Source organism: Antedon mediterranea, chromosome 7 (assembly GCF_964355755.1).
Source record: "Antedon mediterranea chromosome 7, ecAntMedi1.1, whole genome shotgun sequence".
Classification (NCBI taxonomy): Eukaryota; Metazoa; Echinodermata; class Crinoidea; order Comatulida; family Antedonidae; genus Antedon; species Antedon mediterranea.
The window spans coordinates 4,745,702-4,764,996 of NC_092676.1; the positions used below are offsets into that span (position 1 = coordinate 4,745,702).

At 33.0% G+C, this 19,295-nt stretch overlaps 2 protein-coding genes across 7 annotated transcripts in view; both read left to right on the plus strand.

Annotated features, from left to right (window-relative positions):
* LOC140054573 (X-linked retinitis pigmentosa GTPase regulator-like) overlaps positions 1–18,630 on the plus strand; it is a 47,727-nt gene extending 29,097 nt beyond the window's left edge. Inside the window, exons 3-19 of one of the 6 annotated variants that reach the window (XM_072099615.1) lie at positions 4,416–4,508; positions 4,632–4,853; positions 5,389–5,538; positions 5,861–6,019; positions 6,312–6,470; positions 6,862–6,986; positions 8,077–8,313; positions 8,700–8,850; positions 9,018–9,082; positions 9,684–9,764; positions 10,124–10,162; positions 15,055–15,111; positions 15,667–15,829; positions 16,094–16,437; positions 16,471–16,531; positions 16,638–16,708; positions 16,961–18,630. In XM_072099615.1, the coding sequence (XP_071955716.1) occupies positions 4,416–4,508; positions 4,632–4,853; positions 5,389–5,538; positions 5,861–6,019; positions 6,312–6,470; positions 6,862–6,986; positions 8,077–8,313; positions 8,700–8,850; positions 9,018–9,082; positions 9,684–9,764; positions 10,124–10,162; positions 15,055–15,111; positions 15,667–15,829; positions 16,094–16,437; positions 16,471–16,531; positions 16,638–16,708; positions 16,961–17,248 (2,465 nt within the window). In that variant the 3' untranslated portion in view covers positions 17,249–18,630. Of the gene's footprint in view, positions 1–4,415; positions 4,509–4,631; positions 4,854–5,388; positions 5,539–5,860; positions 6,020–6,311; positions 6,471–6,861; positions 6,987–8,076; positions 8,314–8,699; positions 8,851–9,017; positions 9,083–9,683; positions 9,765–10,123; positions 10,163–15,054; positions 15,112–15,666; positions 15,830–16,093; positions 16,532–16,635; positions 16,709–16,960 lie in introns of all 6 variants that reach the window. The other 5 variants (XM_072099612.1, XM_072099614.1, XM_072099613.1 and 2 more) reach the window with 5 other exon arrangements.
* LOC140054577 (nose resistant to fluoxetine protein 6-like) lies at positions 66–3,073 on the plus strand. Its single transcript, XM_072099621.1, has one exon. It carries the CDS (start codon positions 179–181, stop codon positions 2,453–2,455), a length of 2,277 nt encoding a protein of 758 aa, XP_071955722.1. The 5' UTR covers positions 66–178; the 3' UTR covers positions 2,456–3,073.
* Positions 18,631–19,295: the final 665 nt, after the last annotated feature.

Genomic DNA, 19,295 nt, shown 5'->3' on the forward strand with positions numbered 1-19,295 from the left:
AGTGATTTTCTATTAAGATGTAAATTGTGGATCATAAGTCATGTGAACTAGGATGTATTATTACCATAGTCACTCAGTAAGCTTCTGCTGCTGTCTGCCCCTGTTGCTTAGCCCTTGTGCTTTCTGCCTAGACTACTGATTTTTGATCAGCTGTGTTTCACTACCATTGGCTTAAAAAATGGTATCTACAAGCAAATATTGTATTTTAAATCTGCTAGCTTTAATATCTTATTGCTGTGCTCAGTTTCAAAATATTGGAAACCAAGCTGATGCAGTGAATTTTATTGCCAATCAGAAATCTGTCAACCCAAATTACCAGGTCAGTACGAAGGAACTGCAAGATGTTTTACAGAATGTTATCGTAGAACCTTTACTGTACCCAGTAGATAACCATTGGGTATCAGAGGCTAGGGGATTCGACACACACGATGAAACAGTTTTTGGAATGACAGGTGAAGATGCTGGGACAAATGTAACGACGGAACCAATGATGGTAACAAATTCAACATTGGAACCAACAACATTAATAGTTACTGAAGTCGTACTTGAACCAACATTGTGTATCAGTGATCTAGCAACATTTGCAGCGGATATTTTAAAAAAGGAAAAGTATGCCGAGATGATGGTTGATTCCTATGGAAAACCTCCCCCTGGAATTTTACAAGGAAACATACTATGGCTCGGACTGTACGACCAATGTTTAAGCCAATCAAGAACCAGTAATGACAATTACGATAGTTTCAATGGACAGTACTGTTTGGCCCTAGTTACTAATAATACTCAGCTTCTTTTTTACGTTGGAATTTGCGTTCCGAACAGTTGTAACAACCGAGAATTAACAGACTTGTTAAACATTAATAGTAATTCAAGTATTAAGGTTTCTGTATTCTGCCACAAACAATTTGAATACTCAACGAGTGCAATTGCTTGTCTTGCTTTACTTGTGTTTTTATGCGCTTTTGCTCTTGTAGGAACAATAATCGAGGTCTTCAAAAACTATAAAGGTTCATCGGCTAATCAGAACGGTTTTAAAAAACTATTACCAGACGAAACTTTTGAAAATACCGAACATACTCAATCAGCCTCTGTGAATGAGCTTATAATTACTGTTGAAGAAAATAATTCACCTGGTTGTCTTGTAAAGTTTTTGTTATGTTTCTCGTTACTTACAAATGGTAGGAAAATTTTGAATACTAAGCAAGGAGAAGGAAGCATAAGCTGTTTGAATGGTATTAGAGTTATCAGTTTAACATGGGTGATATTGGGACATAGTTATGTTTTCCCATTCCAACTAATAAGTAATCCTGTTGAAATTCCTAATTTGCTAGGCCGATTTACATTCCAAGCAGTTGGCAATGCTACATTCTCGGTTGATTCTTTCTTCTTTCTAAGTGGTTTGCTCGTAACTTACTTAACCCTTAAATATTTACAGAAAAACGAAGGTAAAATAAATTGGGTGATGTTTTATGTTCATAGATATCTACGGCTTACGCCCGTTTACATGATTGTTATTTTTGTCTTTGCCACCCTTACACCACATTTCGCATCAGGACCATTTTACTCGATGATTTTCGATCCAAATCCTGATCCAGGTGTTGAGAATCAAATGACTTATTGTCAGGATTACTGGTGGACAAACCTTCTGTATATCAATAACTTCTACCCGACCAGCATTAATAAAGAATGCTTACTTTGGGGATGGTATCTTGCTAATGACATGCAATTTTTTATCGTCAGTCCCTTTATCATCTACCTCTTGTATCACTACTTTTATGCTGGATTCACACTTTGGTGTGTCATTCTTCTCACCTGCTTCTCCAGTTTAATCGGCGAGTCAATTATACGTGATATTTCTGTCAACTTTAGCCTAGACCCGAATGAAGTTAATTTTGTTAGCGATTTGATTTATATTCGACCGTGGTCCCGTATCTCCACATACCTTGTTGGCATGGCTTTAGGATACGTCTTGTATAAATATCGAGGACGAGTTCGTATGTCGCATTATATGGTCGTACTGGGATGGCTTGCTGCTACTGGTATAGCTCTATCTGTTGTTTATGGTCTTTATGGTTCATACCATGGCCGACCGTTAAGTGCTAGCGCTACAGTGGTTTACATAACGCTCTGTCGGTTTTCTTGGGCTGTGGCTCTTGCTTGGGTTGTTTTTGCATGTGACGCTGGTTACGGCGGGCCAGTAAATTCTCTACTCTCCTGGTCTTTCTGGATACCACTTTCCCGTATCAACTATTGCGCCTACCTTGTTCATCCAATTATTATGTTTGTGTTCTACTATTCTCTTCCGAATTCTATTTACTTCACTGATTTTCTTTTTGTTTACTTTTACTTGGGTCATCTGATGTTTTCATATGCTGTGGCTTTCCTTTTGTCAGTTTGTGCGGAAGCACCGTTCATGGCATTGGAAAAACTCACTCTAAAGCGAGACAAAAGTGTGTAGTTATCCATGAAAACAGTTCTTTTTGTTTATAAATATTGTGTTTATCATTATAATTTATTAGCAATGTATTTGTTGAATTTATAAGAAGACTTGTACTTTGTTTATGAATAAATTGCATTGAAAATAAAACATATTTGATTTTTATGATTCTATGTTGTTTGACAAAATGATCAATTCTTATGTACTAGTGCAGCTATACACACATGGGCAAATCCAGGATTTTTTTAACATGGTAACGCTAGCACATATAACAAAAAGCCTGTCTAAAATAATATCAAAAAGTAGTTCGTAATTTCATTTTAGCTCTGAAAAAGAGGGATTACATCCCTCAAGTGCAACCGACCTGAATCCGCGCGCCCCTGATTCACATTACACCGTAAAGGGCCTTTCACACCAGTTCCGGCACGGTTCTGGTCAGGTTTATCGAACGCCAACGTTTTGTTTTCACGATGGTCCACGCGGCTATGCACCAATCGATATGCGCATGGCCGCGTAAAAACAAAACTTTGACGTTCGATTGGATTTGCCGGCACCGCAACCGTGCCGGAACAAGTGAGAAAGACACTTAATGGCAGACAGACACTTATTGTATGTTATCCCATAAAAGGTGAAAAACAAGTCAATATAACCTTAGTCAAACATTGACTATAATGGAGATTAAATCAACATTGTATAATGCAATGACTAAATAACGGGCAGACAGAATCATTAAAACAAATTTGTTGATATCTCAGATTTTATGTTTTGTTTTTTGTATTGTTTTCCTTTCTTGGGGAGAAAAAGCTATATTGCTTAACTTATTCGATAAGTGGCACTCACAGGGTACCAATGGCACAAATATCCTAAACTAAAGAACAATCATCTACTGTATACAAAATGGTATAGGGTTTTAATTATTTTTTAAAGTGATCGGTGAAGCAGAACAAGCATTGTGTGATAAGCCACTTTTTTTTTATAGTGCTGCCACTGGAGTTTTTAATAAGTGCAATTATAATCAATGTTGTATCAAAGGTTTTTATAATAGAAATTTAAACCAGGATATCCCGCTAATTTACAGGAAATGGCTTTGTTTTGTTGTACAGAGCATGGTGAAATAAACATAATTTTCTAATCCTAAGATCCTTATAATCCAGCCATATTCCAATCCAAGGTTTTCCTTTTTCTTAATGACATTGACAAGACCCACTCCACAGATTATCGATAACAAGTTTATTTATAATACACATTCACGTAAGGGACCATGTCAACAATTATTCTACTGCAGTTACTGCAGTAACTAAATTTTGAAAAGATTGAAATAATTTAATTCTATCTACAGGACATTCAGATAAACATAAAACCATCTCTGTCTGACAGACAGTTTGACTATTTTTGTTGCTTTAAATTATAATTTAATCAGGTAAATACATTTTTTTTCTCGACCAAATTGTTGTGTAAGAGGGACTATTATGTGACATTAAAATAGCATTTTCAACAAAAACAATTAAAATTTTTATATTTATTTTATTTTTTTTCAAATTTTATAAATTTTATTTATTTTTTTTTCTGGGGGACAATATATCAAGCGGTTGGCAAATTTAACCTCTGTTTCTGATAAGCTTTTAATATTCTTTCCATTTTCAACCATTGTTGGTAAAATATATGTTCACAAGACTATTGTGCCATGCAAACCAAGTTAGGGTGAACTTTTTAATCACTATGTATACAATAAATTGAATAGATAAGTAGATTCATCTTTTAGTTCCATTGTTTGCACTGCAATTCAGTGATACCAAAACACCATGTCACCTGATAAAATTACATCAATACTTTTGCTTACCTAGATCGGAAGTGTTTGTTATGTAAACAGGTTATAGTACAAGGTGGCTGACCTGGCAAAATATCGCAATAATACTACTTCAGTGAATGTCTGAACTTAGCCAGTATCTAGGTTAAATTTTGCCGTGATCTTATTTTACAGAGTCTGGTAAATTATATACTTTTGGTGCCAATGAATGGGGACAGCTAGGACATGGTCATACGAAATCTACAAACAAACCGGGAAAGGTTAAAGGTCGGTACGAAATTTAGTTGTAGCAATTATTTGCCAAAGCCACGTTTTTTATCGATCACTATTTGTTTTACTTCACTTTATTGTTGAAATAAATTTTCACTTATATTGTTTTATATGTTCTAGCACTAAAGCATGAGACCATTGTTCTGTTGACCAGTGGCAGGTCACATACGCTTGTATGTACACAATCCGGTCAGGTGTTTGCGTTCGGTGCTGGTGGAGAAGGTCAACTTGGGATTGAGAAATCGTCATCTGGTTTGGAATCACCCGCAAAGATTACAAACCTACCTGAGCAAAAATATAAACTATTGTCTGCTGGTACTGACCATTCAGCAGCCTTAACTGGTAAGAAAGCATTAATTTAAATGCACCTGTATGCAAATGAGGTGACAGACCTGTACAGGTTTTGCACTGTCACATTGCAGTAAGTAAAATCCACCTGTACACAATTGCAAATGAGGTACACTGCCTTACGGGTTTAACACAGTGCAGTAAATAAAATCCACCTGTGCACAATTGCAAATAAGGTACACTGCCCTATAAGTTTAGTACAGTGCAGTGGTAAATAAAATATACCTGTACACAAATGCAAATAAGGTACACTACAACCCTGCAAGTTTAGTACAAATAAAATCCACCTGCATCAAATAAAATCCACCTGTACACAAATGTAATACAAATGTCACAGTGCAATGATCAGTATTAAACTTAGTAAACCTTCACCTATCAAGTTATTTTCTGTACCTTTAATATGCATGAGACCTCTGGCTTAATGTCACATTTGAAGGATTAGGCAATGCGTGTACAACATCAAGGTATGCCATCCCAATCTCAAATTTACTCAATCTAATAATGTAAATACTTCTATTTTTTAAACTAGCTGATGGCTGCTTATATATGTGGGGTGGTAGCAGCGAAGGGCAGCTTGGCTTTGGGAATTTTGATGAGGTGCCAATCCCGAAAGAATTGTCATTCGATACAAAGGTGAAACAAGTATCATGCGGTTACTACCACACATCAATCGTAACAGGTAATACTTCTTTTTTCCCTAAAATATGTATTGGTAATCTGGTAATCAGGTAAAAAAAGTATGAAGTCAGTAGTCATGGGCGTTTGGGGAGTTGGAACAAACCATTTGTTTTGCTGAAGTGCTCTCTTCAAACTAGAAAACTGTTTGTAAAAAAAAGCAGCAATGAGAAAAAAATGAAAAATAGCAGATAGGCTTTAAAAAAACAGCCTACCTAATAATGAACCTCCGACCTCCTTAAATGGCTATTGGTACTTGAATGGCTATTAGTCCTTATCATTGCTTTGTAAACATTTTTGGAAAAACTTTTTTCCTCTCTTTACAGAGGATGGCAAATTATATACGTTTGGAGAAAATGAAAATGGGAAACTAGGTCTGACAGATGATAAACTAAGTCGTACAAATGCTCCTCAGCATGTAGACACTATAAAAGGTCGCGTTAAGTACGCATCATGTGGTAACAACCATACGGCAGCAATCACAGGTTTGTTTTAATTTTTTTTTAATATTTATCATATGACTAAGTTATCAGATATCAGATAATTAAATTTGTTATTATATTAAAGTATTGTAAGCCACAGTCGTCTTCTTCACTGTTCTTCATAAGGTCAGTTTTAGTGACTCTTCTTCCTAAAAAAAAACCATATGAACACCTCAAAAGTCACGACCTTTGATCTGGTATTATATCCCAACCTAAAACTAATGTTGCTGTTGAGTTTGTTAACAGAAGGGGCAGAAGTTGAGAAATTGATAAATAAAGTTCATTTCGTTTTCAGAGGATGGTAGTCTATACACCTTTGGTGATGGTAGTAATGGTCAGCTAGGACTTGGACCATCACTACTACAAGTAGACAAACCTGAGAAGGTGACCAGGCTAGGCAATGCCAAGTGCAAGTTTGTATCGTGTGGAGAAAGTCATACAGCCATTATAACAGGTAAGGACTCCATACCCATTGATCATCCAGTGGTTGAATCCAATCTTCTCCTAACAATAATAAAAACACAACAAAAAGCAAAAGTTGCTCATGTATGTTGAAAGCAATCAGGTGGTTTGCCCTCTCAATACTGTATTATACAACAGCTGCAAAACATTGTTGTAATCTCTTTTTTTTTAATTTACTTGGTGGCTCTACATTTTTGGTCGCCACAAGACTGAGGGCAACTGATTTTGTGACCTCAGTGAAGACCCCATAGGATTCATCTGCAAAAAAACATATTTCCCATGCAGATCTCGTATAAAGGTAAAAGGAAGAAAGTGACTAAGTCTAGAATACAGGTTGTCATTCACAGTAATAATACAGATAATACTAATGTTCCTTTTTGTAGAAAAGGGTAGTATGCTAACGTTCGGAGATGGACGACACGGTAAACTAGGTCAAGGAGATGAAAGCTATTGCAATTTATTTAAACCAACTAAAGTTGATAGATTTCATGGCTTTGATGTACAAAATGTAGGTTCATTCTTTGATTTTAACAAATGTTCATTTTGGTTTATTTTATTTTGTCCATGCAAATAAAAGAAATAATGTCACATAATGCTTTGTATTATTTTTTATTGTATTTATATGTTTCATATGGACAGTTTGTCTGAAATAAAGTTGAATTGAATTGAATTGAATGCAACAGTAAATTGTCAAATCATATGCTACACATTGATGTTTATTTATTTATTATTTTGGTTATTAGAAATTCGACACAATAGCAATTGAAACACATTAATAATTTATAGAGAAAAAAGAACAATAGGGAGTTTTCGCAACCTTACGAATACAATAACGAAAACTGATACGTCACGCACACGTATTTGTTTTTCGTAAGCCAGTAAAAATCTGTTTCGCATGGCAACGAAATATTGAGGGCGCCATCCAAAATATGGCTGCGGTTAATTTGAGCGAAGCACAGGTACGTGTTGCTTGGTGCTTGGCTGTCTAGGCCTAGCGTAACATCAAAGCGAGTAAGGACTTTAAAAACTGCTATTTATCAAAATTGACCTGGCATTTTAGTAAATTACTTTAGTAAATTACTTTCAATAAAAGTATAATTATATTATAATCATGAATCATTCCTGATTCAAATGCAAAATGTGCAAAATAGATCAAAAACTATACTCGTTTTGTAGTTACGAATATGACTGGTGATATTCGTCAACACGAATACGCTTTACGAATATGAAATGGGCATCAGCTCAAAAGTTTCACAAATGTGTGACGTATCTGTTTTTTCGTTATCGTATTCGTAAGCTTGCGAAATCTCTCTAATAATGTGATGTTATGCTAATACACACACTTTAATGAAAATATAAATAATGTAAAAAATCTTCTATCTTCACCCAAGGCTGAAAATGTAGTCATTTCTCAGGTACATTCTATAGTCACCACCAGATAGACTTTCTTCATCTTTGCTTCTTTAAATGGATGACTAGTTTTTGAGCAGGAACGCTAGTAGACCAAACTCAGTACCATTTTTAATCTACAACCCTTATTTGGAAGATGGTAGTTAATTTTTGAATAATTTTAATAATTAAAATTGTTTGTAAAATAGGTATCTTGTGGTGGATGTCACATGGTGATTCTTGCAGTGAAGCGAGGTATATCAAATGGTCACATGTCAACAGAATCAGAATCGGAAGAAACGATGGATCCACTCAAACTATCAAGTCACCTACGACCTGGTTTAGGAAAGTCACTGGCATCATCAGCTGGTGATGTCACAGATCTCGGAGCTTCGTTAAATTCGTCGTTGAATGGAACAGCTCGTGGAAGGAGAAGAGATAAAGAGGTTGAAACTCATCTTTTTAAAGTAATCTGTAAATGGAGAATGACAACATTGCGTTATTTACAATAATCAAAACAGATCCTCTTGTGTTAACCAACCAACCTAAAATCCATGCATAAGGGCTTTTTTGCTCAGGCACCAGAGATCTTGAACCAACTTCCTCATTCCATCCGTTACACTCCATCCCCATTTTCTCTCCTGAAAACTCAACTATTTTAATAGTTATTTTTTTCATGTTGCGCTGTGAGACTCCGATAAAGAGCGCTTTATAAATGTTCAACATTATTATTAAATCCAATAGCTATTCCACCTTCTTATATGCATGTTTTCTAAACTTAATAATGACTTAATTTAAAGAAATCATTTTTTTTTTCAACTTTTTTTGATAGGTTTCTCCTCTTCCTCCATTGGCTCGAACATTACCCCCTTTAGGCTCATCTAAAAAATCTTACCTTCAGTCTCTGAATGATAAAAACAGTTCACATAATGCAACTTTAAATTCACTGGACCATGCAAGGATACAAAATATAAAGACAGAAGGTATGAGATTTTCTTTTTGTTCAGTAACTCTAGGAATTCATTTTCAGTGACCCATAATGTTGATAGAACATAGTATTTAATGGTTTAAAGATTATATTTCATCATTTATATTTTTGTCAATTCAAATTTCAGCCAAAAAGAAAGCAAATTTTTACTTTATATTTCAGGCGAAGATGAAGTTGATTTTGCCTCAAAACCGGTTTCATGTAATAGTGAAGATCCTTTAGGAACAGTAAGTAATTGTTTAACATATACAATTGAATTCTCCAACAGCCTGTCATCATAAATTCAAGACATTTTCATAAGGTTGCCATTGTCCCTATCTTTTCCTACCATATAAGATGCATGCTAGAAAGAAGTCTTTCATAGAAAATCTTTTCCTAAAGGTGTCCATGTTCTGTTATAAAATGATATATTTTAAAGTGGAGCTCCACCCAGAAAATTACTATTTTTCATACATTTCAACTATTATTTAAAAATATCATCCCCCAATGAGTACGAGTTTCTTGAAAATCACGCCTTTTTGCGTTTTGGGGGGATACCTTGTAATTTCCTATTCTTTTACATGCAAAAGGGGGGTATATTTGAATAATCCTAAAAAATTAATTTCTTCACTAAAAAAAAAATTTTAAATGTAGTTTTATGTAATTTTTCCAGATCTTTCTATTTCTGGTATAGTTATCGCATATACATTGCGCAATTTTGCGTAAATAGACACTTTCCCCCGTTCGGGTCCAATTGGGTTTTTTAGTTTGCTAGGGAGTATGATCACGTGACATTTTTCACAATCACACTACTCTGCAGCTGGCGATCTGTTATAATTTTATTTTCAGACACATTTTTCAAAAAGTGGATCAAGAAAAGATATGAAGCCAATGTTCTCAGCAATGCATAAAGTAAAAAGAAAAGATCAGGTAATTACTAATGAGGATAACAACTTATTTGAAGTATTAATGCATGATACACTTTGAAAATAATGATCTGGTAGTGCTCCTCAGACTGGACATAGGCCTAGAACATTCTCTTTCCAAACATCAAACTGACACACATTCCTTGTTTTTAATATTTCGTTTCTCTATTGGAATATAACTAATTTCACTAGTATTGTTTTCAGGAAAATTACCAAGTTGTTATAATAATATTTAGAATTCAAAAGCAGTATTCTTTGTGTTTGTTTATTGCTGTTTCCAATTTGGTAGCGTTAATAGTCAACTGTTACAACACAATGGGAAGTTGTTAACTTTTATTATTTGACCTTTGCCCTCTATTCTAGGGAGAAGATGAACATGATAGTGCACGGTCAAACAACAAGGTAAGATGATTGAATTTTGTTTTATTTTTTTGAAAACGAAATTCAATTTTATGGAACTAAAAGTATAACAAGAATTTTTGTTTGCATCTTTTTTTCCCAGCATGTTAAGGCAGATACCATGAATAATATCTGAACATAATTATATAAATTATTAAATTATTAAATTACAGAGGGCGCTATGACATAAGCATGAACATAACTACACATTTTTTTAGTTACATTGTTTAGATTAGTGAAGGCTTTGAAACGCCATTTTTTCAAAATATAAACAAAATTATCGTGAAATATTTCATCAACTTCTTATGAAACAATAAAAACCAGGATTTGGTTAATGGTATAAATGAAGAAAATGATAAATCACAAGAAGAAGAAGAATCTGGAACAAAAGAAAATCAAGAGGATCAAATAAAAGAGGAAGACAGTAATAAAGAAACCATTGTTGATGAAAAGATCTCAAATGATATTATAAACGATAAAAATACTTTCAATGATGTTAAGGTAGATTTAACAATAAGTTTTTGGTTGGAATTCTTCTCCTTTTGTATTATTCCATTTTCCTTCAAAGTGTACTTCACTAGTTGTTTCATCAGGGTGATGGCTCATTTTGTCTGTGCATTCCTATTGTTCTTAAGGTCAAAGTTCATTAACAAATTAGTATTTTGAAACATGGATTCCTTGTTCTCATCTATATAATTTCCTTTATATTGTCTTCATATTTTGTGTATCTTATCGTAGCTCATCATATCTTCTTTTTATTCTCCTGTATAGATAGCACATTTTTTCTCAATTACCTTTGTATCTGATTTTTTTTTGTGCCTTGCCCTCTTATATTTTTCTGTTCACTACTGTGAGTGAAAAAAAAATAACAAGACATTTCTTCATGAAAACTTTACTGTTTCAAGATGTATAATACTGTATAAACATAGTTATAAATTCTTATTTTATCAATAAATAAATTAATATTACATAGTTGTAATTAAGTAATATGATTATAAAATATGTTTGAATTAGGAATTTATTAGTGAAACAAAAGAAGAAGAACAAAATGTCAAAGGCATTGACAGTAAAGAAGAAAACTTGGGAGATCTTATGAAGGACAGTGAATCGGCAGAAGAGGTAGAACAGACTTGTGGTGCTCCTTCTCTACTGATTAAGTGATCTGCCACGTTTACCATCTGATCACCTCTTTTAAATCATCCTCTTTGTGTTCTTTCCATCTCTCACAATACCTTAACATAACACTACAGGAGAAACTATTGGCATGGGGACAATATTTTTAGTCCATTCATTGCCATGGGTTTTCCAGCCAGATCTGTCCATATTTCTGGTGGTAGAACAAGTCTCCTCCAATATAGACTGTAGGATTCATTGTACATTAATTGCACATGTGCACTTGGATTGAAAATCGCCATCTACAATGGCTGCCAATAATGTGATCTAGAAGAGAAACATGTTAATCTACCAAGCACACTGCTGTACGAAATAGCACTAATTCAATGTAGCATGTCAAAACCTAGTCTAGGTCACTAGACCGAAAAAAGTATAAAAGAAAGTCTAGTCAAAAACACATGGTTTGAAACATGACAACACTGATTCTAAACCACCATGTAGAAATAATGTATCCACCATTATTATAATATTCACTTTTTTTTAAAAAACCATATTTAATGAGGGTGATCCATCCAGCTATTGCTGATCATTAGGGACCCTCAGAGGATCACAAGACAAACATATACACAAGATGCTCTACATAAACAAAGTCTTATTACATGTCTTTGGGAGTGGAGTAATTTGGTCCTTAGAAAAAATCCTGACATGTGACGGGACTTGAACCCAGGACCCTTGGAGTGGTAGCCAAACATCATAACCACCAAGCCACAACTCCACTCCACTAATCCACCACTAATGTGGAAATTCACTGATACACCAATGACTGTTTACAAACAAATTCAAATATGCACCCATTATCCACTTAAGTTCCTAAAGTCTCACCATGTCACTAATTATATAAGTTTGATGTTAAATTCTTTCTGTGTTTTGTTTTTTTTCTGTAACATTCACAAATTACTTCACTGGTGCAATTACTAATCTTACTGTCTGTACCATGTTTTATAGAACGTCATTTGTAGTCTTGTAGTCTTTATTTTATGACTTAAATTTGGTATGCTGATGAAATGCGCTCAATTAATGTTATCTTCATAGTCATATTTTACTGACGGATGCGTGATTGGTGATTGATTGATCTTTCTATATGTAGTACAATTATGTGTGATGTTCTCACTATGATCAATTAAATGGATACTACAATCAATCAATGTTATATTGACATGTTTATTCCATACATCTAATAAAATCAGTAAAATATTTCTACTAAAAACAATATCAGGAAAATATAAATGAAGATAAGACGTTACCAACAGAAGAAACAAAATTGAAATCACAAGAGGAGGATGCAGAAAAGGAAAATAAAACAAATAAAGATACAGTTCTTGAAGTGCGTTCAAAAGATCCTGACAGTCAAGCAAATGAGAAAAAACCTGCTGATGAAACTGTCATTGAAGAACTAAATGTAGAAGAAAAAGAGGTAGATTTAACCTACAGCTGAACAAGCTTCACAATCTGTATCTGTATACTAATATTCATCAGTTTGTTTCTTTGTCAAAGTGAAATAGTATCATGGTTGGTTTATCATTGTACGAGTTCCATTCTTATTTCTTAAAATTTAGCACAACTCTACCATCTCTGTACGGTAAACTAAACTGGTTTGTTTAGTTGTGATCATCATTCAGAAATGATTTTCTTGCAGTAGAATTAAGTTTATCATTGTATGAGTGTGATTTGATTCTAATAATAATTGTTGGTTTTGCAACACTGCACTATTTACTCTTACTGTACTAATTTTTTATTTATGGTAATCATCCATTGGCAGAACTATTTGTCTTCTAACTTCTCCTGGTTTTTGTGTTCTTTACTACTACTTAGTTCTACTACAACTGCAATAGAATTAAGTTTGAATTAATCTGATTATAATACTTATTGGTTTTGCAGCACTAAACCTATTTTTCTTTCCTGTACTTGTTCTGGGTTTTATTTATGGTCATCATCTAGTAGTAGTAGTAGTATTTCTCTTCTAACTTCTTCTGGTTTTGTGTTCATCATTTACCAGTGACTAGTTACTCCATTATGTCATTTTTGTGGCAGTAAATGATTTGCAGTATATTATAATTATTTCATCTTTGTATAAATTTGATTACATTCAATGCTAATATTTCAGGGTTTTTTCAACTCTTTCACCATCAACACTATTTCTTTTTCTCTAACTTCTTCTGGTGTTTTTAGTCGCGTGGAAGCGACTCTATAGTTCACTATGTCGGTCGGTCGGTCTGTCTGTCTGTCGGTCTGTCTGTCGGTCTGTCTGTCGGTCTGTCGGTCTGTCTGTCTGTCTGTCTGTCGGTCCGGTATCACTATGCGTTTTATCGCTTTCTGACCTTATCTTGATATCAGTTTAATCTAGCTAGGTCAATTTTTCACAGTATATTCCTTATGGCCAGGAATCAATGTGGTTATGTTTTCACGGTGCGCAATAAAAAATTACGCGGTCTACGCACGATTTAACGAAATCACGTTTGTAATCATATCTTCACAACCATGAATCACAATTAAATAAAATTTGGTACTCATAAATTTCAGGGCATAAATCATCATATGGCAATACAATTACGTGCGTAGCGCATGTAAACGCATGCGTACGCGCGCTTAACATTTTCAAAATTTATTTTCGATGAAATAAGAGTACATTTCAGGCAATTTTAAGCGTTTACAAAATTGCCATGAGTGCGCATATTTTTGCGCGCGCACTGCGCGTTAAATGTTATTGCGCACTCTTTTTTCCCGATTTCTGTTTTCTTGACTTACTTTTCAACTCGAAATTACGTTATACGAGCACGTCGAAAGTGACAGGCTACGCACGTGTAAATTAAAAAAAAAAAAATGTTTTTAAACATTTCAACATTTTTAAACATCTTCAGTAATTTCGGTCAGTATAGTTCACTATGTCGGTCGGTCGGTCTCTCTGTCTGTCTGTCTGTCTGTCGGTCTGTCGGTCTGTCTGTCGGTCCGGTATCACTATGCATTGTAGCACGCGACTTAATGGCTGTTGGCCTTGTTATTTATGATTTCCGTCTGTAGACTATTTCTCTTCTCTTGTTCATGTATTTCTTTCAGTCATTTCATCGGTGTAAACCCTGTCTACACTATCAAACTTTATGTGACAGAAAAATGATGATGTCATATTACTACCATATTTGGGCACATCACACTTGTTTGTCAAACTAGTTTGATAGTGTAGACAGAGCTTTAGAATTGATGAATGAATGGTTTTGCAACTCTCAATAATATTCTATTTCTCTTTCCTCTAACTTTTCTGTTTTCATTTTCATCTAAATAGTGTGGATTATTCTGACTAAGAGTCAATGTCTCTCATCATTTAGTATCAAGATACTATATACTATACACTAATCATCATCTTTTATTATTAATATTTTCATTTTTAATATTTATAGAATTTAATATCTGGAAAAAGTGTTTGCAAACATCTTGTTGTTTTGTTATTAGTTTTAGTTATACAAACTTAATATTATTTAATTTTGATAATTACAAGGTAATTGTGTGCTTTTTATATTCCTCCAGCAAATAGGATAGAGCAATTGATCACTATTGTCTTATTATTACTTTTTTTATTTCAATGATTAAAAAGTAGAGATCTAAGGAATGTAAATCTCTAATAATAGATTAATAGGTATCTTTCCATTAAATTGTTTGAACAAAAGGCCAGGATTAGCTGGTAGGCATCTGTTACTTGCTACAAATTGATTTCTTTATTCTTACAATAGTCCAAAAGAAAGTCTGCCCTTGATAGTTCATCGGAGGAAGATGAAAAAGAAACTGAGGTATTATTACTTGGATCCTGCACTTTGCACTTGGAATGCTGTGTCATTATCACTGCTTATTAATCAACTAACTTTTACTTTTATTATAGCTTTTTCGGACAACCAGATTACAAATCTGCTAATTGCTGGATTTTTAAAACCTATAAAATCTAAACTAATTCCATGAGGCTTCAGATATAAAAGCTAATAAGAGAGAAAAATGTGTCATAATGAAAAGGATTCGGACTGGCATGCGAGAGGCATAAGTTTGAGACATTTCAGTACCATATTGGTATAGGGCCGTCTCCTAGTGTGTTGAACAAGCTGCAGCCTTTCTGAATTTCTTCATTTATACTGACGATTAATACTACAATACATTATTTTTTAATTTTCTAACCTAGGAACCTTAAATTGGAAATAAACTACAGTGCTGCTACTGGTACTTTAATGCACAAACTCATAATCATGATATACTAACCATATTTAATTGGTGTCATTCTTGCACGGCAGATAGCTTATACTTGAGATTACCAGGAAAATAGCATTCATCTATTTGTTTTGTCTTTCTATTTTAAGAATCGCAAACCGGTACCAGCTCCACGTATTCAAGAAAAACCAAAGAAGATTCCAAGTGAAGAGGAGGAGGAGGATGAAGAGGACGGTGAAGAGGATGATGACAGTGAAGAAGAAGATGACAGTGAAGAAGAAGACAGTGATGATGATGAGGAAGAGGAAAAAGGTATATCATATCGGAAATTACAATACCATTTTGTAAGATTTTACTGAAAAATCTCCAGAAAGAGAAATCGATTTTAAATTTAGTATTTTGATTGTGATACCATAAAACACATTTAACGCATTCCATCCGAACACCCTTTTTATTTGTTCTCTCAAGTTAATAATTTGGCCTTGCTATCGGTCTAAACAAAAATGTTATCATTTATATTGGTTAATGTTATCACTTGTAATGTATACGACTCAGAAATTATTTTCTTTTTTTTAGCAGCTAAAGTGAACAAACAACCAGTTAAAATGCAACAAAGTCCAGCGGTAAAACCGCGAACAATTCCACCTATAAAGAGTACTCATGAAAAGTCAAAGACAAATGGAAATGTACCAAAGCCGGCTCCAAGACCATTAAGGAAACCACAACCAAAAGAAGAGAGCGAGGAGGACGAGAGCGAGGAGGAGGAAGATGAAGAAGAAGATGATGATGATGAAGAGGATGATGATGAGGAAAGTGACGAAGATGAAGGCAAAATCACTAAAAATAAACCAGCAGTACAAGCTGATTCAAAGAAAAATGGAAAACAAACAGGGAAAATGATCAAGAAAGATGAAGAAGAGGATGATGAAGTTGAAGAGGATGATGAAGAAGATGATGATGAAGATGAAGAGGATGATGAAGAAGATGAGGATGATGATGAGGATGAAGAAGAAGGTAAGATGAATTCAGAACTTTAAATATATTTTTTATACATTTAGAAGTGCTTTTCTAGTTGTGATTTAATATGATAATTTTCAAATTTTTGCTTATGATTTAATAGATACAAAATCAAAAGGAAAACAAGTCAAGAAAAAAGATACTGAGGAGGAAAATACAGATCCACCAGCTAAGGTATTTTTTAAATTATAAAGTGACCAATTGAATAAAAACCCTGTATAAAACTGTAGTAGCTTCCAATCCTAATTTCCAGTGTGCAATCCTCAACAGGACTTAGTTTATAGGCACGATAAATTCTGAAATAGTTTATCCATCCAGTAATTGAAATAATTTATTTTATATGCAAATGACAATAAATGGAAGTAATTTTCCACCGAGTAGGCTAATAATTTTTCATGATGAATGACTATTATACTTTTTTTTTAGTCTTGGCAATTCTGGAAAAAGAAAGGAAAAGAAACAGAAGCGGAGAGTAAAAAGAAAGAAGAAAGTAAAAAAAAACAGGAAGAAGAAGCTAAACAAAAGAAAATTCAAGAAGAAAAGGAGAAAAAGAAAAAAGAGGCAGAAAAGAGTAAGAAAAAAAATGCAGCCAAAAAAGATGATGACGATGATGAAGAGAATGAGGATGATGTTGAAGAAGAACCGAAGGATGGAAAGAAAACGAAAGAATCACCTGGAAACCAGCAAAAGTCAAAGGCATGTGTTATATTATAATGTATATTATCTTTAGTATAATTTTCAATTAGTATTAGTAATGTAGAGCTTTAAAGCTACCATATAATATTTAATATTGCAATGACATTCAACAGAAATAACTTACAAGTAGAATTTGTGTGCTAACATTGAGTAAATTCACCATAATAAGTCACTAATTGTATCTGTATCTGGAATCAGATTATTCAAATGCTTAATTAACAAAAGAAATCATCCTAACTCTGTTTTCAGTCAATATTTTTCCTTAAGTCAATTTTTAAAATTTTGGTAAATAATCAAACCTTGTACCTTGATTCCTATAAAACATTTCTAAAAAATATAATAAATGGGAAAAAAATAAATTTTTATTATTAATTGACATTTTATTTAATTTAAAAAATTTTATTTTAATTGTATAAACTATCGTAGTGTACATATAATTCTGACTAAATTTATGTTTATCAAAGTATATAATAAGGAATTTCTATTTTTATACCTCAGTCATTGTCATAGTGTAAACTGTAGGAACGTGAACTTCATTCCATTTTAGTAATTTTCAAAGTTAAGATTTAAGTCATTCACAGATTGATGCATACCTAGTCATAGTGTAACATTTATGAACGTGAAGTTAATTCCATTTTGGTCAGTTTAAAAGTTAAGATTTAAGTCATTCACAGATTGATGCATACCTAGTCATAGTGTAACATTTATGAACGTGAAGTTAATTCCATTTTGGTCAGTTTAAAAGTTAGATTTATGTCATTCACAGGTTGATTCATATTTATTCACAGTGTAAATTGTAGGAACGTGAATTTAATTCAAATTTTGTCATTTTCAAAGAATCAAAAGCAAGATTTATAGCCATTTAAAACCTTTAATCATTTGAATATTTTTATAAAGTACTTACTGTCAACACTATCATACATTATGTGACAAAAATAAATGTGATGTGCCCATATATGGACATGATGATGTCGTATCACTAGTATATTTAAGCATATCACTACCATATTTGGGCACATCACATTTTTTTTGTCAAACTAGTTTGATAGTGTAGACAGAGCTTTATTACCCTTTACACAATATCTATTAATATGTTGTTATTACACAATTGAAACTATTAGTATTAGATCTGATTAGATTCAGACTGAATTGAATTGGCCATAACATGCTCTATTGTTTCCTGTTATAAACTTGTTATTGTTTTGAACACCTTGAATATCCGCGTGTGATCATATTGACTGTAACCTTCCATTGTGTTTATTATTTATTGTAGAAAAAATGTAAGCAATAAAAAATTAATCATTTTTAATTTATAGATAAATTTGTACAGGTATTAAAAGCAAGGAAAATCTGCTGTAAAAAAATTATTTTGCGACGTTAATTAGTATTATTAATATTATTTTGTGATCATAATATTAGTATTATTAAAATGATGTTGTGATCATAATATTGGTATTATTATTTTGTGATCATAATACAATATTAGTAATATTTAATATTATTTTGTGATCATAATATTAGAATTATTAAAATTATTTTTTGATCATAATATTAGTATTATTTTGTGATCATTTTATTTTGCGATCATGATATTATTTTATCATATAGTTTTTTCATATTACTCATGTTGTTTTAATGTGATCTTTTTCAATTGATTAAATTTAATTCAACCTTTGTTTTTAGCCGTACAACGGTTTCTTGACACTTACTGATATTTTATATAGTTTTTAAAACTGATAAATGAGTTATACACATACAGTACAAAGATTTACTGATATTTAGATCTTCAGGGAAGGTATATATAAAGTACAACACATTTATGTAGGCCTAAATGTTTTTTGATTTCATCCAATACCAACATAGAGAAAAGATTAAACCAACATTAAACATTATATCAGTACTCCTCGAACCGATCTTCCACCATTTACGCATCTATCAATACGTCAGCCTATTATGCGTATATTCCGCTACGCTAAATTCACGCGCGTACATATGTTTTGGGGATATCATAGAATTATGTTGCGTATGTCTATCCGTTTTTTGTTGTTGAAATGAAACTAATTGC